The sequence below is a fragment of the Oncorhynchus masou genome, chromosome 29 (genome assembly GCF_036934945.1).
Source record: "Oncorhynchus masou masou isolate Uvic2021 chromosome 29, UVic_Omas_1.1, whole genome shotgun sequence".
NCBI classification, from domain to species: domain Eukaryota; kingdom Metazoa; phylum Chordata; class Actinopteri; order Salmoniformes; family Salmonidae; genus Oncorhynchus; species Oncorhynchus masou.
This window is the reverse complement of record NC_088240.1, coordinates 10,648,444-10,673,129: the sequence shown is the minus strand read 5'-3', so window position 1 is coordinate 10,673,129 and position 24,686 is coordinate 10,648,444. Positions and strand designations below refer to the sequence as shown.

Below are 24,686 nucleotides of genomic sequence, written 5' to 3'. Positions count from 1 at the left end.
AAATGTGCTGTATGATGCATCCTATAAAGGCTTGTATTCTGCAGTGTGTTCCCGCTTAGAATGTGTGCTAATACTACACATGCCACATACATGTGCCCAACCTGACTCAACATGCCTAAACACACACGTTGACGCTTTAATGATGGAGCAGGGCATTTTGATACATTACTTAATGGACACTCCCAGTACAGAAGCTAGCGGACAGCAGAATCTCTCTCTTCTTTTCACCTGTCCATCTTCTCACATCTCTTCCCATTAGTCACTTTGACAGGAATCAGAGTCTAGATACTGGCATTGTTAACACATTTTTTCTTCGGTTCGACAGTGATGGTGATAAATGAAGTGATACATGTGTTAGAGATGAACAGTTCTACGTTTAACCGATTCTGATGACCTGTCTATTTCTATCTACAATAGTTCCAGTTATCAGATAATTTTGAACTATAATAGGGTTGCAATTTAAAAAATAGTAATTTGTACTATAATGGGCTAGTACTGTTAATATTTGAGCACAAGTCCATCCATCCATCCATCCATTCATTAATTCCTTCACTACTCCATCCATCCATTAATTAATTAATTAATTAATTAATGTAATAGCTGTTATTTTGTGTTTTTGTGTTCAGGCTTCTGGAAGGCCACCTGTCCCCCGTCCTGCGCCAGTCCTCTGCTGGTCTTTGTCAATTCCAAGAGCGGAGACAACCAAGGGGTTAAATTCCTCCGACGTTTCAAGCAGCTCCTCAACCCTGCTCAGGTGTTTGACCTGGTGAACGGAGGACCACATCTAGGGTGAGCCAGCTTGGTTTGCTCCTGCTAATGGAGACCATGTGACATCGCTAGCTGGTTAGCTGTGCACTAGTAGCATTCATTGTGCTTGTGAATGAACCCTTCCTGAGACCAAGAGGTAGACAGTGTCTGTGGCTCAAACCAGACCATGGTATTGGTAGTGCAGTTGATTAGAAGGCAGTTTGGTAGTTGACTAGTGTTGAGTGCAGAGGGTCCCTGGTTGGTAACCTAATTGGGCCAGCACACAGATAGAAAGCTTTACTGTGACACTATGACCGTTCCTCTGTGTGTTCCAGGCTGCGTCTCTTCCAGAAGTTCGATAACTTCCGGATCCTGGTGTGCGGAGGGGATGGGAGTGTAGGCTGGGTCCTCTCTGAGATAGACAAACTCAACCTCCACAAACAGGTGAGACACAACATACACACGCTGAGTAGGTTTACATATGTAGGATCTTAATTTGACCAGTACTGTCACAGCAAAATAATTCTGCAGCAACAGGATTTGAACGTTTAGTCCATAATGTTGCTTGATCAGTGGTTATGGCTATTAGCTGGACAAAAGTGGTCTATATTAAAAGTGTCATATTAATATAATATAATCTTAATATAACCGTGTGTAAGTATGAGATTTCAGTGAATTTATGTAAATCACAAAGCTCAATTGCATTTCATGCAGTGCAGAACCTATATCTGTACATGCACACTGATAATTAGATGTCAAAGTGATTACGGCAGAAGGCAGAGTATGGCGTTAGTCATGTGGGTTAACTGTCTCAGAGTATGGCCTTAGTCATGTGGGTTAACTGTCTCAGAGTATGGCGTTAGTCATGTGGGTTAACTGTCTCAGAGTAATGCATTAGTCATGTGGGTTAACTGTCTGTTCAGAGTATGGCGTTAGTCATGTGGGTTAACTGTCTGTTCAGAGTATGGCATTAGTCATGTGGGTTAACTGTCTGTTCAGAGTATGGCATTAGTCATATGGGTTAACTGTCTGTTCAGAGTATGGCGTTAGTCATGTGGGTTAACTGTTCAGAGTATGGCATTAGTCATGTGGGTTAACTGTCTGTTCAGAGTATGGCGTTAGTCATGTGGGTTAACTGTCTCAGAGTATGGCATTAGTCATGTGGGTTAACTGTCTGTTCAGAGTATGGCATTAGTCATGTGGGTTAACTGTCTGTTCAGAGTATGGCGTTAGTCATGTGGGTTAACTGTCTGTTCAGAGTATGGCATTAGTCATGTGGGTTAACTGTCTGTTCAGAGTATGGCGTTAGTCATGTGGGTTAACTGTCTGTTCAGAGTATGGCATTAGTCATGTGGGTTAACTGCCTGTTCAGAGTATGGCATTAGTCATATGGGTTAACTGCCTGTTCAGAGTATGGCGTTAGTCATGTAGGTTAACAGTCTGTTCAGAGTATGGCATTAGTCATGTGGGTTAACTGTCTGTTCAGAGTATGGCGTTAGTCATGTAGGTTAACTGTCTGTTCAGAGTATGGCGTTAGTCATGTGAACACTTTACTCTGCTTTTCTTAATCGGCGTCAGGTCATAATCAAAGTAAGCATATGCCTGATTTATCCCCTTACACTGTGTATAAGAAATTAGTTTTGGAATTGTTAGTTAGATTACTTGTTGGTTATTACTGCATTGTCGGAACTAGAAGCACAAGCATTTCGCTACACTCGCATTAACATCTGCTAACCATGTGTATGTGACAAATAAAATTTGATTTGATTTGATTAAAGCACCTGGTTTTCTGAGCGACCTTTAGAATGATTAGGTGAAGGTCTTAATCAGAGTTCCAGGGGTGTATTTGATCTGTGCATATGCCAGCACCAGCAACACAAGCCTCCCTGTTATTTATTTTTAAAAAATTATTTCACTTTATTTAACCAGGTAGGCTTGTTGAGAACAAGTTCTCATTTACAACTGCGACCTTGCCAAGATAAAGTCCAGGTGGGAAAGGGGCGAGTGAAGTGAATTTGTAAAAACTGAAAGTACACATCTTAGAAATACAAAACTCAGAATCAAATAGCATTCCCCCAAAATAACATGGTCTCTGTGGTAGAACAAGTATTTTCAGAGATTTTCTGTATTTATCAGAGTGCCGTCAAGTAGCCTGATTTCAGATGTGTCCATTGTAAACAGGCTTATTAAGGGAAATCGTTCTCCTTGTATACTGTTTAATCAAACTTTCAGAGTCACCTAAGTATTCACAATAATCATATTATTGTGTACATATACATGTCCCCACTGCCCCCCAAAATGCGCACACACACACACACACACACACACACACACACACACACACACACACACACACACACAACACACACACACACGCAAACACACGCAAACACACACACACACACACACACACACACACACACACACACACACACACACACACACACACACACACACACACACACACACACAAACACAGACACACACACACACACACACACACACACACACACACACACACACACACACACACACAGACACAGACACAGACACACACAGACACAGACACAGACACACACACACACACACACACACTCACACATAAAATGGCTGTTGAGAAGACACAGACACCCAGACACATTGACACACACACACACACACAGAACTTAATGTACATAATGTTGCCGCTACTGTCTCTTATGACCGAAAATAACTTCTGGACCTCAGGACTGCGATTGCCCACCACCGACTGGCAGAATCCTTTTTTAAAGAGTCATAAATGCACACACACACGTAAATACATGTAAATACACACACACACACACACACACACATAAATGCACAAACACACATAAACACACACACCGCGCGCTCATAAATACACAGACACACATAAATACACACACACACAAACACACACACACACACACACACACACACCTCACTGATTTGCACACACACACACAGGAGGCACACAAGATCACAGACACAGATGATGCACACACACACACACACAGACACACACAGACACCTTTCCCACCTGGACTAAAGGAACACCTATGTGAGAATGCTATTCACACACACACACTACAGCTCACACGTTCACACACACATGGTGCCCTCAAAGATCATCAATCAGCTAAGAGACACAGACACAGACACACAAACACACACACCTCTGCAACTGGATCCTGGACTCCCTGACACATAAATACGCCCCTAAAGGCACACACACACGTAAAGGGTATGTAAAACACACATCCCCCACACTAACCTCAACACATAAATGCACAGTCCCCTCCACACATAAACATGACACAGCCAGGCACAACTAACCATCACAGACACACAGTGGTTGCCCTGATCACGATGAGACACACAGCAGGTTAGAGACCACACACATTGCCAGGACACACACACCACACACACACACCACAGACACAGACATCAAGACAAACAGACATGATTGCGGACTACAGGAACACACACAGACACAGACACACACACACACACACCACATAAATCACAAACGGGGCTGCACACAGCAGGTTGAGAGCTCATAAATCACAGACCATGGTGTCACACACATCACCACACAAACTAACATGGTCCAACACACACACAACACACACACATGAACAGGGCACAGACAAAACACACACACAGACCCAATCACACAGACACACAAACACACACACACACACAGACACAGACACAGACACACACACACAGGTCCAGACACACACACACACACACACAGACACACACACACACACACACACACACACACACACACACACACACACTGCACACACCTGACATAAATACACACACACATAAATGCACACACACACGTAAATACATGCAAATACACACTGGGGCCACAGTTTCACATAAATGCACAAACACACATAAACACCAGGACCTCTGCACCATAAATACACAGACACACATAAAGGCCCTAAACATTGTCAAACAAACACACAGCCACCACCAGTCATAGACTGTTCTCTCACACTACACACACACACACAGACACAGACAGCAGATACCAGAGTGCCAAGTCTAGGTCACAAGACACAGCTTCTAACACACACACACTGTTGTACACACACACCCCACACACCATAAGACTGCTGAACACCTAATCAAATGGCTACCCAGACTATTTCACAGACACAGACACACACACACTTACACACACAGACTGCTACACACTGTTACACACACTTCACACACACACACACTTTACACACACACATTTCCTTACACATTACACACACACACACACACACTTTGACACTGTACCCCACTGTATATATTCTCGCTACACAGTTATTTTAGACACTGCTCTTTAAATTACACATACTGTTGTTTCTTACACGGAGACACAGACACAGAAACACACACATTGTTTGTTAGACACACACATAAGCACACACACATAAAAGGTCTACACCTGTTAAATACAGTAAATTTCACTGTAAGGTCTACACCATAAATGTATTCACACATTTCGCTCATAAGGTCTACACCTATTGTATTCAGCACACACACACACACACACACACTGTTGTACACACACACACACACACACACTACACCTGTTGTATTCAGCACACACACACAGACACAGACTACACACTGTTGTATTCAGCATTTCACTGTAAGGTCTACACACACACAGATTCAGACACACACACACTGTACACAGACACACACACACACACACACAGACACACACACTGTTGTATTCAGCATTTCACTGTAAGGTCTACACCTGTTGTATTCAGCATTTCACTGTAAATCTACACACACACGTAAATACATGTATTACACACATGTGACAAATAACATTTGATTAAATTAGATTTTACTTAAATACACACACACACAACACATTAACACACACACACAAATACATGCATACTTAAATACACGCACACTCAAACCCAATCTACCATACCTCATCCCCATACTGTTTTTATTTACACACACACACACATAAACACAGACACAGATCCACAGACACAGAACATCATCACACAGCTCATTTATCACTCCAGTGTTAATCTGGTAAATTGTAATGATTCACACACACATAAATGCACACACACACTAAATACATTAAATACACACACACACACACACACACATAAATGCACAAACACACATAAATAGACTTTCTTCATAAATACACAGACACACATAAATATTGACACACACATTGTGTTACACACACACACAAACACACACACTCCATGTGTAACTCTGTGTTGTTGTCTGTGTCACACTGCTTTGCTTTATCTTGGCCAGGTCGCAGTTGTAAATGAGAACTTGTCCTCAACTGGCCTACCTGGTTAAATAAATATATATACTGTATATATATTTCATAATTCAAGCTGAAGGACATGGCCCCAAATATAAAAGCTATGTGATAAGCTTCTTCAACCCCAGAGGCATTATATCCCTTGTGGATATAGCGTTTACCTAAATAAAGGTGAAATAAAATGTAAACATTTAAAAAAATAAAAAATACACACATAAATACACACACACATAAATTTACACACACACGTAAATTATTTAACACACAACACCAGTTGAGAATAAGTTCTCATTTATATATGCAACCTGGCCAAGATAAAGCAAAGCAGTATGACAAAAACAACAACACAGAGTTACACATAAACAAGTACAGTCAATAACACAACACAAAAACACTATGTACTGTGACACAGCAAACACAGAAGACACACACTAAACACATAAACACAGACACAGACACAGACACACACACACACACACACACACACACACACACACACACACACACACACACACACACACACACACACACACACACACACACACACATAAATACACACACACATAAATGCACACACACACACGTAAATACATGTAAATACACACACACACACACACACACACACACACACACACACACACACACACACACACACACACACACACACACACACACACACACACACACACACACACACACACACACACACACATAAATACACACACACAATAAATACACGCACACACGTAAATACAAACACACACATAAATGCACACACACACGTAAATACGCACACACACACACACACACACACACACACACACACACACACACACACACACACACACACACACACACACACACACACACACACACACACACATAAATACACACACACACATAAATACACGCACACACGTAAATACACACACACAAGTAAATATACACACACACACACACACATAAATACACGCACACATGTAAATACACACACATGAATACACGCACACACGTAAATGAATAACCGCACACACATAAATACACACGCACACACACACATAAATACACAGACGCAGACAAATACACACACAAATACACACACAAATACATACACACACACACATAAATACACACACAGTTATCCCCGCCCTTCTTGCCTCACACACACAGTGCCCCCCTCCCAGCTCCCCCACACACTTACCCTCTCTCTCTCTCTCTCTCTCTCTCTCTCTCTCTCTCTCTCTCTCTCTCTCTCTCTTTCCCCGTACCACTCTCTGTCTGTCTCCAGTGCCAGCTGGGAGTTCTCCCCCTGGGTACTGGGAATGACCTGGCGCGGGTGCTGGGCTGGGGCCCGTCGTGTGATGATGACACGCAGCTGCCCCAGATCCTGGAGAAACTGGAGCGGGCCAGCACCAAAATGTTGGACCGCTGGAGCATCATGACCTACGAAATTAAGATCCTTTCCAAACACAGCGGGCCTGTCACGCCCGACGACACTGACCATGACCAGGTACACACTCATCGGAAACATTTTTTTGAGGATCGTGCGACATTGTGGCAACGAAGCCCTTTTTCTACTTACCCAAAGTCAGAGGGGATATCATTTTTATGTCTCTGTGTGCAGTTTGAAGGAAGTTGGAGTTGGAGTGTCTGGATGCCACGTTGGGATTTTGGGGGGATTTATAATGTTAACAGTTTCCCTCTGACCGTGCTCAGTTTTATGGTCATTATGACGTATCCCTACATGTCCTCAGTTCCAGATCTCAGCCTATGAAGACTCGGTAGCTGCCCATCTCACCAAGATCCTCAATGCTGACCAAAACTCTGTGGTCATCTCCTCTGCTAAGTGAGTCTCTCATCTCAACACTGCTAAATGGCTGCTAAATGGCTCTCTCTAGGGCATGCTGGGAGTGTTTTGTTGTTGAGAGGCCGTATGAGGGGCTCTGTCCTGACCTATTTTCTTGATTATTTCCTTGGTCTTTTCTTTCAATTTCTATTTTCTATGGTGGAGAGTTAACACACCAGCGATACTCACTGGCTTTTTTTCAAAGATAGGGAGGAAGAGGACATAGTTTTAGTTTCCTGGGGTTTGAACAGTGTGGTGTACTCTATGGCTTCGCAGCCTAGCGAGGAGGAGACGCTGCCGGTACGGCATGGATTCAGGTGTATTCCTGAGAATGGAGTTAAGGTGGAGGAGGTTCTGCTCGCGGTCGCCGAACAGGTAGGAGCTGAACTCATACATTCCGCATCCAGAATGAACAAAGCTGTGGTTGTGTTCATGAAAAAGGGTCAAGCTGATTGCTAGTGGAATATTTGTAAGGGATGTTTTGGTGCCGATTTCTCCTCTTTCGACTCATTCGACGAGAGTGTTAGTTGCGAATCTGCCTCAGTTTATTACAAATGATCAAATTCAAAAAGAATTTAGTCGGTTTGGTAAGTTTGCAAGTTTACTGTCGGCAGGTTTTCAGGCAGATGCCGTTAACCTTTGCGTGTAAGGGGCAGTATTTTAGTTTTTGGCTATAAAATGTACCCATTTGAAACTGCCTATTTCTCAGCCCCAGAAACTAGAATATGCATATAATTGTCAGTTTAGGATAGAAAACACTCTAAAGTTTCCAAAACTGTCAAAATATTGTCTGTGAGTATAACAGAACTGATATTGCAGGCGAAAACCTGAGGAAAATCCAATCAGGAAGTGCCTCTTATTTTAAAACCTCTCTGTTCCCATGCATGCCTATCCTCCATTTAAAGGGATATCAACCAGATTATTTTTTCTATGGCTTGCCTAAGTTGTCAACAGTCTTTAGACATAGTTTCAGGCTTTTATTTTGAAGAATAAGCGAGAAAGATCACATTGCGTAAGTGCATAGGTGGGGGCTCTCAGTGTGAGTTTTGCGCAACAGAGTAAAGCGGCCATTGTTTCTCCCTGTCCTATTGACAGCCATTGTTTGTCCCTGTCCTACACCCCCGGTTGATATATTATCGAATATATATTTTAAAAACAACCTGAGGATTGATTATAAAAAATGTTTGACATGTTTCTGTGGACATTATCGATATTATTTGGAATTTTTGTCTGCGTTGTCGTGACCGCTCTTTCCTGTGAATTTCTGAACATAACGCGACAAACAAACGTAGGTATTTTGGATATAAAAATAAAAGGAACATTTGTTGTGTAACTGGGAGTCTCGTGGGTGAAAATATCCAAAGATCATCAAAGGTAAACAATTAATTTGATTGCTTTTCTGATGTTCGTGACCAAGCTACCTGATGCTAAGTGTTCTTAATGTTTTGTCATGCGATCGATAAACTTACACAAATGCTTGGATTGCTTTCGCTATAAAGCATCATTTCAAAATCTGAGACGACAGGTGGATTTACAAAAGGGCTAAACTGTGTTTTGCAATTTTGCACTTGTGATTTCATGAATATGAATATGTTTTAGTAATATTATTTGACTGTGGCACTATGCTATTCAGCGTTGCTGATGACAATTATCCAGCTTAAGGAATGGGTAGCGTCAAGAAGTTAAGCATGTTGTTTCGTTCCGGAGGCAAGTGTTCAAATTTCTGACTAACAATGAGCAACTGTTACATGTATATTTTAAAGTGAGGCATGGGTAGTGGCTCTACACTAGGTTTGCCAACACAGATAGTCTACGCTACTTTGAGGGTGAGTATTTGAGGCATAATAGCTTTGCGTGCCCACAAAAAGACCATAGACAAGGTGAGGGTACAAGGGCCGGTGGGGGAAATAGAGGTCAACGTGGCAAGCAGCAGAGGCTGGTTCTAGGCATGCTATGGATGGTGGTGTAGATGAGGCTGGGTATAGTCACGTTATGGATGTTGGTGTAGATGAGGCTGGGTTTAGTCATGTTATGGATGGTGGTGTAGATGAGGCTGGGTCTAGTCATGCTATGGATGGTGGTGTAGATGAGGCTGGGTCTAGTCATGCTATGGATGGTGGTGTAGATGAGGCTGGGTTTAGTAATGCTATGGATGGTGGTGTAGATGAGGCTGGGTATAGTCACGTTATGGATGGTGGTGTAGATGAGGCTGGGTCTAGTCATGTTATGGATGGTGGTGTAGATGAGGCTGGGTCTAGTCATGTTATGGATGTTGGTGTAGATGAGGCTGGGTTTAGTCATGTTATGGATGGTGGTGTAGATGAGGCTGTGTCTAGTCAGGTTATGCTAGTGGATGAAGAGAGTATATTGGGGAAGGGGAGGCGACCAGGGGCGGTGGAGGAGGGTGTCAAGCGGAAGAGGAAAAAGGAGGAGAAGAAAGGAGGTGGGAGGAGAGAAGCTGGTGTGGTCAAAGTGCCTGGTGCTTGGTGGAGGCCCCGACTAGAGAGAAAAGGCAGGTGGTCATGATCGGAGATGGAGATGAGTAGGAGGAAGGTGAGTGTGAGGAAGAGGATGATGAAGAGGCTTTCTTTTCAGACTCCTCCTCAATTGGTCCAGAGCTGACAGCCAGTCAGGCAGAGGGGACACGGTGATGGAACTGTCAAGGTTCCTGAATGAGACTAAGGGAAAAAGGTTCATCTTGAAGTTTTTTTCTGTGACCCGGGAAAGTTTGTAAGATCATTAGAACACGCTATGAAAAATGAGGGGCATGATAACCTCTCACCCAGGAAAAGTGTTAGGTTGAGGAAGTTGGTCACAACCGTGCGTAAGAGTCTACCTTCAGATTCTGTTTTTTGCTGTCTTTTCTCACACTTCTTATGGCGACTCTTCGGGTAGGCTCGCTTAACCTCTCTAGGATATGTGTACTGTCCCACCTGGCCAAAAGCCAGTGAAAATGCAGAGCACCAAATTAAATTATTAGTACAAAAATCTAACTTTCATGAAATCACACATGCAAGATATCAAATTAAAGCTACACTTGTTGTGAATCCAGCCAACATGTCAGATTTAAATAAGGCTTTTCCCCTAAAGCAAACTATGCTATTATCTGAGGATAGCACCATAGTAAACAAAGAGAGAAAAGCATATTTCAACCCTGCAGGCGCGACACAAAACACAGAAATAAAAATATAATTCATGCCTTACCTTTGCCGAGCTTCTTTTGTTGGCACTCCTATATGTCCCATAAACATCACAAATGGTCCCTTTGTTCGATTAATTCCATCGATATATATCCAAAATGTCCATTTATTTGGCGTGTTTGATCCAGAAAAACTCCGGTTCCAACAAAATATCTCAAACGTTACCTGTAAACTTTGCCAAAACATTTCAAACTACATTTGAAATACAACAGATATTTGTTAACATAAATAATTGATAAACTTGAAGACGGGATGATCTGTGTCAATACAGGAGGAAAAAAACTGTAGCTAGCTTTCTGGTACGCGCCTCTATCTAACAGTACACTTCAAGTTACCCTCGTTCTGGATGGCCATACTTCTTCATTACACAAAGGAAAAACCTCAACTAATTTCTAAAGACTCTTGACATCCAGTGGGAGCGGTACAACTGGAAGAACATCTCTTAGAAATCTGGATTCCCAATGAAAACACATTGAACAGAGAGTGACCAAAAAATAATAATCTGAATAGTTTGTCCTCTGGGTTTCGCCTGCTAAATAAGTTCTGTTATACTCACAGACATGATTCAAACAGTTTTAGAAACTTCAGAGCTTCTTTCCAATTCTACTAATAATATGCATATCTTATCTTCTTGGGATGAGTAGCAGGCAGTTGAATTTGGGCATGCTTTTCATCCAAAATTCCGAATGCTGCCCCCTATCCTAGAGAAGTTAACACAGGGAGAGAGAGGGGGCATCTGTTTGGGTGTCTTAGACAGGAACTATCACAGGTAGCGCCTGAGGAGATGCTGGTAGTCGGCGGGGACTGGAACTGTACGATGGATTTGACGAAAGACAGAAATGGGGATGAGCCTCATTCAGGCTCAGTGGTGGTGTTAAGGGACGTCATTAATCAGTTTGACCTTGGGAATGTTTGGAGAACTAGACATCACAAGACAGTATACATTGGTGAAGGTCTTTGGGGCTTAGGGTGAGTGCAGCCCGACTTGATTGGTTTTACATGTCCAAGAATCAGATAGGCTGTTGGGCGCTATCCTTCTCTTGATGGGTTTTTCGGATCACCACATAACCATGGCAATTTCATAAGGGCCTCTGCAGACATACTATTGGAAGTGTAATGTAATGCTTACAAGATACCACTTTTAGCTCAGGTTTCCAGACTTTTGGGGAAAGGTGGGGGCAGCAAAGAGAGGAGTATGAGTCTCTGGGGCAATGGTGGGATTGCCCCAGGATCCTCAGAGGCTAGGAGAGTATTGGGGGAACTCGAGTGTAGTATCAGTGTAGTGGAGGTAGAGATGGTGGGGCAATGCAATGTAGGCCTAATTTAGCTGAATTACGTAGGGACCTGGGTAGTGTTTTCCAGGTTAAAGCAAAGGGAGCACTTGTAAGAGCTTGGTTCTCCATGCTCAAAGAGATGGATGCTCCCAGCTCCTTCTTCTTTGGTTTGGAAAGACAGAGCAGTGAAGCAAAGGGTAAGCATTGTCTACAGCTTTCTGATGGGCGGGTGACCTCTGTGGTGGGGGAGATGCAGGAGCAGACTGTAGAGTTTTATACTGAGTTGCATAGGGCAGAACTGTGTTATCCTGTGTGTGCTCAGGTTTTGTTTAAATAACTCCCTCTCTCTTTCACAGAGGGATGAAATGGACATTCCTCCATTGTCCCATGACCTGGCAGAGCCCGTAACCCAGTGGAGTTTTATAAACAATTCTGGGCAATAATTGGACTGAACTTCTTTTGCGTATTGCGTGAGTGCGTCAGGGTAGAAGAGTTGCCGATGAGTTGCCGATCTGGACTCTATAGTACACAAGAACCAGACATATTGTCTACTGAGTCGCTCAATCGCAGACAACATGTTCTTAACCAGGAACATGCTGGAATTGTCGAAAGGTTCTAATGTGAACTTTAGACTGATCTCTCTAGATCAAATGAAGGCTTTTTATAGAGTGGAACATGAGTATCTGTTTAATGTGATGTTTGGGAAAGGTTTTTGTTCTGTGTGAAGCTGTTGTATGATGGAGCGTCATGTATGGTCAAAGTGGGAGGGGAGCTCAGCAGGGGACTCAGCAGGGGGTGTGATGGAGTGGGGTTGTGAAGGGCCTAACATTTTGGGGGTGTACCTGGGCTCGAAGAGGTGGGTCAGGAAGAACTGGGAGGGGCTGTCACAAGCAGTGGTGTCATGACTGGCTCCTGTCCCAAGTGTCATATAGAGGAGGGTGCTGTCCCACCTGGCTCCTGTCCCAAGTGTCATATAGAGGAGGGTGCTGTCCCACCTGGCTCCTGTCCCAAGTGTCATATAGAGGAGGGTGCTGTCCCACCTGGCTCCTGTCCCAAGTGTCATATAGAGGAGGGTGCTGTCCCACCTGGCTCCTGTCCCAAGTGTCATATAGAGGAGGGTGCTGTCCCACCTGGCTCCTGTCCCAAGTGTCATATAGAGGAGGGTGCTGTCCCACCTGGCTCCTGTCCCAAGTGTCATATAGAGGAGGGTGCTGTCCCACCTGGCTCCTGTCCCAAGTGTCATATAGAGGAGGGTGCTGACCCACCTGGCTCCTGTCCCAAGTGTCATATAGAGGAGGGTGCTGTCCCACCTGGCTCCTGTCCCAAGTGTCATATAGAGGAGGGTGCTGTCCCACCTGGCTCCTGTCCCAAGTGTCATATAGAGGAGGGTGCTGTCCCACCTGGCTCCTGTCCCAAGTGTCATATAGAGGGAGGGTACTGTCCCACCTGGCTCCTGTCTCAAGTGTCATATAGAGGAGGGTGTCCCACCTGTCCCACCTGTCTCCTGTCCCAAGTGTCATATAGAGGGAGGGTACTGTCCCACCTGGCTCCTGTCTCAAGTGTCATATAGAGGAGGGTGCTGTCCCACCTGGCTCCTGTCTCAAGTGTCATATAGAGGGAGGGTGCTGATAATCAATATCATGGTCGGCGTCTTCCCTGTGGCATAAACTGGCTATCCTCAACACCTGCTCTCAGACCTGCAAAGCAAGCTAGTGGATTTTCTCTGGACGGGCTATCACTGGCTGAGGGTGTAAGTGTTGTATATGTCCATTCACGAAGGAGGACAGGACCTGATGGAACTGGACACCAGCATGCGCGCTGCTGAGGAGAGCTGGCGGATTAGGGTTGGACCGGCAGCTGTTCCTCATGAAGCTGGAGAGGCTGAGTACAGCAGGTCTCTCTGATTTTTACTCTGCGGTGCTGAGGGCCTGGCAGCTGCTAAGGCCCACACGAGAAAGTGGTGTGGAGCCTGGGCTGTGGGTGTGGGAGGAGCCTATCTTCCACAACCCAGCCATCTCTTTGAGATCGGTTCAGTCGGCCACCCTGCAGAGGCAACTGATGGCAGGGGGTTTACTAAGGCTGGGTGACCTGAGACTGCTGGGAGAGGAGGGGGTGGAAAACTGTCCCCCGGAAGTCCTGGCACAACAACAGGACTAACATCTCTTAGTCTGCTGGAGAGATTCCTGGGGGAGGTCCAGGAGGTACTGTCTGAACCAATAAGGGGGATGTTTGAGGGGCCAAAGGGGGAGGGGCCACCAATGTTTCTGCCACTGTAGGTGATGGCAGAGGCTGGGGACTGGCAAGGTGGTCTGGAGGATTTGTTCGATTTTAACATTCCGACTCTGGGGCAGTTTGAGGGGGTGGGAGGTAAAGCCCTCTACAACCTCTGCATTTATAAGGTGAGGAACGTTAGAAGCCTAACAGGAGTGAAGGCAAATCAGTGGCCGGGGTATGTGGGGCCGAGCGTATGGTGGATTTTAGATGGAGGGGGCTCTACAGTTTCCCAGTTCCAAAGAGGTCAGGGGACCTCCAGAGGGTTCTACATGGAGCGTTGGCCACTAATGTCTGGTTGGCACGGGTCGACCCGGGAGTTGGACAGGAGTGTCCTTTCTGTGTCATGAGTGAAACTGTGCATTGTGTGTTTTCTGTGTGCGCCAGTTTAATGCCATTCATGTCTCTGTTGGAATGTCTGTGTGAAAGCTTGGTGGTGGAGTTTACTGTCGGGATGTTTTTCATGGGGTACAGGTATTCCAATAAGGAAAAGGCCAAATGGGTGTTTTCTGTTTGCTAAGGCAAAGTTGGCTATTTGGCTAACAAGGAGGAACAGGGTCAAAGGGGGGGGATAACATACCCTTTACTATTATTTAATGGACTGGTCTCTGGGCTGTCCCAAGTGTCATTAGGGTTGAGTTTGAGTTCTATAGAATGATAAAGTGTGGAGATGTTTCAGGAGATATGGTATGTCTGGGGGGGCGTTGTAGAAGTTGTAGAATATACGTTGTAGAATATACGGTGGTAGAAGTGGTGAGGATATGTTTTTTGTGATGTGTGGTGTTGTTTTGTGTCGTGAGGTAGAGGGCAAGGAGAGTATGCAGTACAAAAGTCTCTCTTCTCCCTTTCACCCACATCTCTCCCACCCTCTGTCCCTCTCTCTCTCTCTCTCCCTCTCCCTGTCATCCCTCTCCCCTCCTCTCTCTCTCTCCCTCTCCCTCTCCCTCTCCCTCTCCCTCTCCCTCTCAAGTGTCTCTCTCACCTGGCTCCTCTCCCTCTCCCTCTCTCCTTCTGTCATATAGAGGGAGGGTGCTCCCACCTGGCTCTTTCTCTTACTCTCTCCCTTTTAGGATCCTGTGTGAGACAGTAAAGGACTTTGTTGCCAAAGTGGGGATCACTGGCTGAGGGTGTCAGTGTTGTATAGTCCTATGAGAGAAGCACTGAGAATACAGAGGAGTGTGACACCATGTCTCTCAAAGTAAGTACACACACACACACACACACACACACACACACACACACACACACACACACATATAAACACACACACACACATATAAACACACACACACATACACATACACATATAAACACACACACACGCGCCGCGCACACACACATACACAAAAACACACACACACACGCTGGCACACACACATACACATATAAACACACATACACGCGCACACACACATACACATATAAACACACACACACGCACACACACACATACACATATAAATACACACACACATATACACATATAAACACACACACACATACACATATATACACACACACACGCGCACACACACATACACATACACATATAAACACACACACACGCGCACACACACATACACATATAAACACACACACACGCGCACATGGGTGCTATTTGGCTAACAAGGAGGAACAGGGTCAAAGGTGGGGATAAACACACTTTACGCACACACACATACACATATAAACACACACACACGCGCACACATATAAACAAACACACACACACACGTGCACACACACATACACATATAAACACACACACACAAAAACACACACACACTCTCTAAATTAACTCCTCTCCTCCACCAGTGTGCCATCCTGAATGAGAAGCTAGATTTGCTCCTTCAGACCCTCAACACAGAAACCCAGTCATTCCCCCACCTCCTCGCCTTTCCACACCCCCCATCGTTGAGGAGGAGGAAGAAGAGGAGGAGGTGAGCGAGGAGTCGTTGACCGAGCTGAAGGAGAAACTGGAAGCGGAGGAGAGTGAGAAGGGAGGAGAGAACGGAGGAGGTTCGCCACACAAGATGTTCAGAGCTAAAGAACAGTTGATGCACGGGCAAACAGCCTGAAGAAGGCTGTACGAGAGATTATGCAACAGGCAGAGAGAGGTACGTAGATATAGAACAGAATAGATCATGTAACAGGCAGAGAAAGGTACGTAGATAGTAGATATAGAACAGAATAGATTATGCAACAGGCAGAGAGGTACGTAGATATAGAACATAACAGATCATGGAACAGGCAGAGAAAGGTAGTAGATATAGGACAGAATAGATTATGCAACAGGCAGAGAGAGGTACGTAGATATAGAACAGAATAGATCATGTAACAGGCAGAGAGAGGTACGTAGATATAGGACATAACAGATCATGTAACAGGCAGAGAGAGGTACGTAGATATAGAACAGAATAGATTATGCAACAGGCAGAGAGAGGTACGTAGATATAGGAGATAACAGATCATGTAACAGGCAGAGAAACACGTAGATATAGAACAGAATAGATTATGCAACAGGCAGAGAGAGGTACGTAGATATAGGACATAACAGATCATGTAACAGGCAGAGAAAGGTACGTAGATATAGAACAGAATAGATTATGCAACAGGCAGAGAGAGGTACGTAGATATAGGACATAACAGATCATGTAACAGGCAGAGAGAGGCAAACAGATATAGAACAGAATAGATTATGCAACAGGCAGAGAGAGGTATGTAGATATAGGACATAACAGATCATGTAACAGGCAGAGAGAGGTACGTAGATATAGAACATAACAGATCATGGAACAGGCAGAGAGAGGTACGTAGATATAGGACATAATAGATCATGTAACAGGCAGAGAAAGGTAGTAGATATAGAACATAACAGATCATGGAACAGGCAGAGAAAGGTACGTCGATATAGAACAGAATAGATCATGGAACAGGCAGAGAAAGGTACATAGATATAGAACAGAATAGATTATGCAACAGGCAGAGAGAGGTACGTAGATATAGAACAGAATAGATCATGGAACAGGCGGAGAGGTACGTAGATATAGGACATAACAGATCATGTAACAGGCAGAGAAAGGTAGTAGATATAGAACATAACAGATCATGGAACAGGCAGAGAAAGGTACGTAGATATAGAACATAACAGATCATGGAACAGGAAGAGAGAGGTACGTAGATATAGAACATAACAGATCATGCAACAGGCAGAGAGAGGTACGTAGAAATACATTATGACAAAACAGATCAGACATACACTAGAATATAGCCTTTGGCGAGTCTTTCATGCCTGTTTCAGAGAGAATACAATGGGACTCCAGACAGTTCAACTTCAAAAAGACTTGGTAATCACTTTGTCACGTAATATGAAGATGTGCAATTTCAGACCCTTCTCTCCCCTCACCCTCTCCCCCTCCTTTTCTCTCTCCTTCTCACCCTCTCTCCCTTCTCTCTCTCCTTCTCTCCCCTCACCCTCTCCCCCTCCTTTTCTCTCTCCTTCTCACCCTCTCTCCCTCCTTCTCTCTCTCCTTCTCTCCCTCTTCCCCTTCTTCTCTCTTTTCTCCTCATCCTCTCTTCCTCCTTCTCACTCTCCCTGCCCCTCTCTCTCCCTAGTGGTGGATGAACAAAATGCCAGCACGGAGGAGCAGGAGCTGCCGTCCACGTTTGAGTTCAGGAAGGAGGGAGAGGAGGACAACAGGGACAGTGAAAAGGACGAGGACACCAAGGAACTAGAGACCCTGCCATGTGAGTCACCTGCCTCTCTGCCTCTCTGTCTGTCTGTCTGTCTGTCTGTCTGTCTGTCTGTCTGTCTGTCTGTCTGTCTGTCTGTCTGTCTGTCTGTCTCTCTCTCTGTCTGTCTCTTGCTTCCATCTATCCAGTACTGTTAAGATCTAGAGGAGTGGCTACCCACTTGGCAAAAACTGATTGAATCAACATTAATTCTGCTTTCTTTCAACAAAAACATTCATTGTGATGACATTGAATCAACATGGAAAACTGATTCGATTTGCAAAAAGTCATCAACGTGATTGAATTTCAAAAAAAAATTCACCCAACTTTTAACATAAATCCAATGACCTGGTGAAATGTTTTGTTGATTTCACATTAAATTGACATTAGTTCGCAAGCAAAATTAAATCAAAACTAGATGTTGAATGACGTCTGTGCCCAGTTTGTTGGGAGTAGGGCTAGAGAATAGGGGCTAGAGAATAGGGGCTAGAGAATAGGGGCTAGAGAATAGGGGCTAGGGTATAGGGGCTAGGATGTAGGGGTTAGGGAGTAGGTGCTAGGGAGTAGGGGCTAGGAGCCCATTTTGAATTCAGAAGAGTTAGTTGTATTCTAAAGGAAAAAACATATATTAATAACAACAACACCTAGTGGATTGTCAACTAACTACACCCTGTCACAGGGAACATGCCCCAACTAACTACACCCTGTCACAGGGAACATGTCCTCAACTAACTACACCCTGTCACAGGGAACATGCCCCAACTAACTACACCCTGTCACAGTGAACATGTCCCCAACTAACTACACCCTGTCACAGGGAACATGCCCCAACTAACTACACCGTGTCACAGGGACCATGCCCCAACTAACTACACCGTGTCACAGGGAACATGTCCTCAACTAACTACACCCTGTCACAGGGAACATGTCCTCAACTAACTACACCCTGTCACAGGGAACATGTCCTCAACTAACTACACCCTGTCACAGGGAACATGCCCCAACTAACTACACCCTGTCACAGGGAACATGTCCTCAACTAACTACACCCTGTCACAGGGAACATGTCCTCAACTAACTACACCCTGTCACAGGGAACATGTCCTCAACTAACGACACCGTGTCACAGGGAACATGCCCTCAACTAACTACACCCTGTCACAGGGAACATGCCCCAACTAACTACACCCTGTCACAGGGAACATGTCCTCAACTAACTACACCCTGTCACAGGGAACATGCCCCAACTAACTACACCCTGTCACAGTGAACATGTCCTCAACTAACTACACCCTGTCACAGGGAACATGCCCCAACTAACTACACCGTGTCACAGGGACCATGCCCCAACTAACTACACCGTGTCACAGGGAACATGTCCTCAACTAACTACACCCTGTCACAGGGAACATGTCCTCAACTAACTACACCCTGTCACAGGGAACATGTCCTCAACTAACTACACCCTGTCACAGGGAACATGCCCCAACTAACTACACCCTGTCACAGGGAACATGTCCTCAACTAACTACACCCTGTCACAGGGAACATGTCCTCAACTAACTACACCCTGTCACAGGGAACATGTCCTCAACTAACTACACCGTGTCACAGGGAACATGTCCTCAACTAACGACACCGTGTCACAGGGAACATGTCCTCAACTAACTACACCCTGTCACAGGGAACATGTCCTCAACTAACTACACAGTGTCACAGGGAACATGTCCTCAACTAACTACACCGTGTCACAGGGAACATGTCCTCAACTAACTACACCCTGTCACAGGGAACATGCCCCAACTAACTACACCCTGTCACAGGGAACATGTCCTCAACTAACTACACCCTGTCACAGGGAACATGTCCTCAACTAACTACACCCTGTCACAGGGAACATGTCCTCAACTAACTACACCCTGTCACAGGGAACATGTCCTCAACTAACTACACCCTGTCACAGGGAACATGTCCTCAACTAACTACACCCTGTCACAGGGAACATGTCCTCAACTAACTACACCGTGTCACAGGGAACATGCCCCAACTAACTACACCCTGTCACAGGGAACATGCCCCAACTAACTACACCCTGTCACAGGGAACATGCCCCAACTAACTACACCCTGTCACAGGGAACATGTCCTCAACTAACTACACCCTGTCACAGGGAACATGCCTCAACTAACTATACCCTGTCACAGGGAACATACCCTCAACTAACTACACCCTGTCACAGGGAACATGTCCTAACTAACTACACCGTGTCACAGGGAACATGTCCTCAACTAACGACACCGTGTCACAGGGAACATGTCCTCAACTAACTACACCCTGTCACAGGGAACATGCCCCAACTAACTACACCCTGTCACAGGGAACATGTCCTCAACTAACTACACCCTGTCACAGGGAACATGCCCCAACTAACTACACCCTGTCACAGGGAACATGTCCTCAACTAACGACACCGTGTCACAGGGAACATGTCCTCAACTAACTACACTCTGTCACAGGGAACATGCCCCAACTAACTACACCCTGTCACAGGGAACATGTCCTCAACTAACTACACCCTGTCACAGGGAACATGTCCTCAACTAACTACACCCTGTCACAGGGAACATGCCCCAACTAACTACACCCTGTCACAGGGAACATGTCCTCAACTAACGACACCGTGTCACAGGGAACATGTCCTTAACTAACTACACCCTGTCACAGGGAACATGCCCCAACTAACTACACCCTGTCACAGGGAACATGTCCTCAACTAACTACACCCTGTCACAGGGAACATATCCTCAACTAACTACACCGTGTCACAGGGAACATGTCCTCAACTAACTACACCGTGTCACAGGGAACATGTCCTCAACTAACTACACCGTGTCACAGGGAACATGTCCTCAACTAACTACATCGTGTCAGGGAACATGTCCTCAACTAACTACACCATGTCACAGGGAACATGTCCTCAACTAACTACACCCTGTCACAGGGAACATGTCCTCAACTAACTACACCCTGTCACAGGGAACATGTCCTAAACTAACTACACCCTGTCACAGGGAACATGTCCTCAACTAACTACACCCTGTCACAGGGAACATGTCCTAAACTAACTACACCCTTTCACAGGGAACATGTCCTCAACTAACTACACCCTGTCACAGGGAACATGTCTTCAACTAACTACACCGTGTCAGGGAACATGTCCTCAACTAACTACACCGTGTCACAGGGAACATGTCCTCAACTAACTACACCGTGTCACAGGGAACATGTCCTCAACTAACTACACCCTGTCACAGGGAACATGTCCTCAACTAACTACACCGTGTCACAGGGAACATGTCCTCAACTGACTACACCGTGTCACAGGGAACATGTCCTCAACTAACTACACCGTGTCACAGGGAACATGTCCTCAACTGACTACACCGTGTCACAGGGAACATGTCTTCAACTAACTACACCGTGTCAGGGAACATGTCCTCAACTAACTACACCATGTCACAGGGAACATGTCCTCAACTAACTACACCGTGTCACAGGGAACATGTCCTCAACTGACTACACCCTGTCACAGGGAACATGTCCTCAACTAACTACACCCTGTCACAGGGAACATACCCTCAACTAACTACACCCTGTCACAGGGAACATGTCCTTAACTAACTACACCGTGTCACAGGGAACATGTCCCAACTTACTACACCCTGTCACAGGGAACATGTCCTCAACTAACTACACCGTGTCACAGGGAACATGTCCTCAACTAACTACACCGTGTCACAGGGAACATGTCCTCAACTAACTACACCCTGTCACAGGGAACATACCCTCAACTAACTACACCGTGTCACAGGGAACATGTCCTCAACTAACTACACCGTGTCACAGGGAACATGTCCTCAACTAACTACACCGTGTCACAGGGAACATGTCCTCAACTAACTACACCCTGTCACAGGGAACATGTCCTCAACTAACTACACCGTGTCACAGGGAACATGTCCTCAACTAACTACACCGTGTCACAGGGAACATGTCCTCAACTAACTACACCCTGTCACAGGGAACATGTCCTCAACTAACTACACCGTGTCACAGGGAACATGTCCTCAACTAACTACACCGTGTCACAGGGAACATGTCCTCAACTAACTACACCCTGTCACAGGGAACATGTCCTCAACTAACTACACCGTGTCACAGGGAACATGTCCTCAACTAACTACACCGTGTCACAGGGAACATGTCCTCAACTAACTACACCGTGTCACAGGGAACATGTCCTCAACTAACTACACCGTGTCACAGGGAACATGTCCTCAACTAACTACACCCTGTCACAGGGAACATGTCCTCAACTAACTACACCGTGTCACAGGGAACATGTCCTCAACTAACTACACCGTGTCACAGGGAACATGTCCTCAACTAACTACACCCTGTCACAGGGAACATGACCTCAACTAACTACACCCTGTCACAGGGAACATGTCCTCAACTAACTACACCCTGTCACAGGGAACATGTCCTCAACTAACTACACCGTGTCACAGGGAACATGTCCTCAACTAACTACACCCTGTCACAGGGAACATGTCCTCAACTAACTACACCGTGTCACAGGGAACATGTCCTCAACTAACTACACCCTGTCACAGGGAACATATCCTCAACTAACTACACCCTGTCACAGGGAACATGTCCTCAACTAACTACACCGTGTCACAGGGAACATGTCCTCAACTAACTACACCCTGTCACAGGGAACATATCCTCAACTAACTACACCCTGTCACAGGGAACATGTCCTCAACTAACTACACCGTGTCACAGGGAACATGTCCTCAACTAACTACACCCTGTCACAGGGAACATGTCCTCAACTAACTACACCCTGTCACAGGGAACATGTCCTCAACTAACTACACCCTGTCACAGGGAACATGTCCTCAACTAACTACACCCTGTCACAGGGAACATGTCCTCAACTAACTACACCCTGTCACAGGGAACATGTCCTCAACTAACTACACCCTGTAACAGTGAACATACCCTCAACTAACTACACCGTGTCACAGGGAACATGTCCTCAACTAACTACACCGTGTCACAGGGAACATGTCCTCAACTAACTACACCGTGTCACAGGGAACATGTCCTCAACTAACTACACCCTGTAACAGTGAACATATGTCCTCAACTAACTACACCGTGTCACAGGGAACATATCCTCAACGAACTACACCCTGTCACAGGGAACATGCCCCACCTTACTACACCGTGTCAGGGAACGAGGCTCTGTCTGACAAGCCCACACATGATGTTCCCTGCTGTAATTAAATTAAAGGGTTTGTGAAGAATTACAAATGGAAAACATGAACTTTATTTCTCCTGATTAAATTATACTTGGTTTAGTTTGTTATTGACAGTGCAGTCAGTGGATAGCTGGATTAGGTATTTCAAGAGTGGCCGAATATCTCTACATGGTATGTACATAGCACAGTGTAGTATTTTCTCTGCTGCCAATGACTGGAAAGAACTACAAAAATCTGTGAAATTGGAAACACTTATCTCCCTCTCTAGCTTTAAGCACCAGCTGTCAGAGCAGCTCACAGATTCCTTCACCTGTACATAGCCCATCTATAATTTAGCCCAAACAACTACCTCATCCCCAACTGTATTTATTTATTTAGCTCCTTTGCCCCCATTATTTTTATTTCTACTTTCTTCCACTGCAAATCAACCATTCCAGTGTTTTACTTGCTATATTGTATTGACTTTGCCACCATGGCCTTTTTTTGCCTTTACCTCCCTTATCTCACCTCCATTGTCGCATTGTATATAGACTTATTTTTCTACTGTATTATTGAATGTGTGTTTGTTTTACTCCATGTGTAACTCTGTGTTGTTGTATGTGTCGAACTGCTTTGCTTTATCTTGGCCAGGTCGCAATTGTAAATGAGAACTTGTTCTCAACTTGCCTACCTGGTTAAATAAAGGTGAAATAAAAATAAATAAAAAGAATTGCATAGCACACTGTAGTATTTACAGAGCACAGTGTAGTATTTACAGAGCACAGTGTAGTATTTACAGAGCACAGTGTAGTATTTACATAGCACAGTGTAGTATTTACAGAGCACAGTGTAGTATTTAAATAGCACTGTGTAGTATTTATATAGCACAGTGTAGTATTTACAGAGCACAGTGAATTATTTGCACAGCGCAGTGTAGTATTTAAATAGCACAGTGTAGTATTAACAGAGCACAGT

At 45.0% G+C, this 24,686-nt stretch overlaps 1 protein-coding gene across 1 annotated transcript in view; it reads left to right on the top strand.

Moving 5' to 3' along the window:
* LOC135518975 (diacylglycerol kinase eta-like) overlaps positions 1 to 24,686 on the top strand; it is a 156,854-nt gene that overhangs the window by 82,191 nt on the left and 49,977 nt on the right. Inside the window, 10 exon segments of the mRNA XM_064943969.1 lie at positions 627 to 789; positions 1,083 to 1,191; positions 7,365 to 7,586; positions 7,831 to 7,922; positions 15,738 to 15,774; positions 15,812 to 15,865; positions 16,483 to 16,543; positions 16,546 to 16,725; positions 16,728 to 16,784; positions 18,283 to 18,414. Of these exon segments, the coding sequence (XP_064800041.1) occupies positions 627 to 789; positions 1,083 to 1,191; positions 7,365 to 7,586; positions 7,831 to 7,922; positions 15,738 to 15,774; positions 15,812 to 15,865; positions 16,483 to 16,543; positions 16,546 to 16,725; positions 16,728 to 16,784; positions 18,283 to 18,414 (1,107 nt within the window).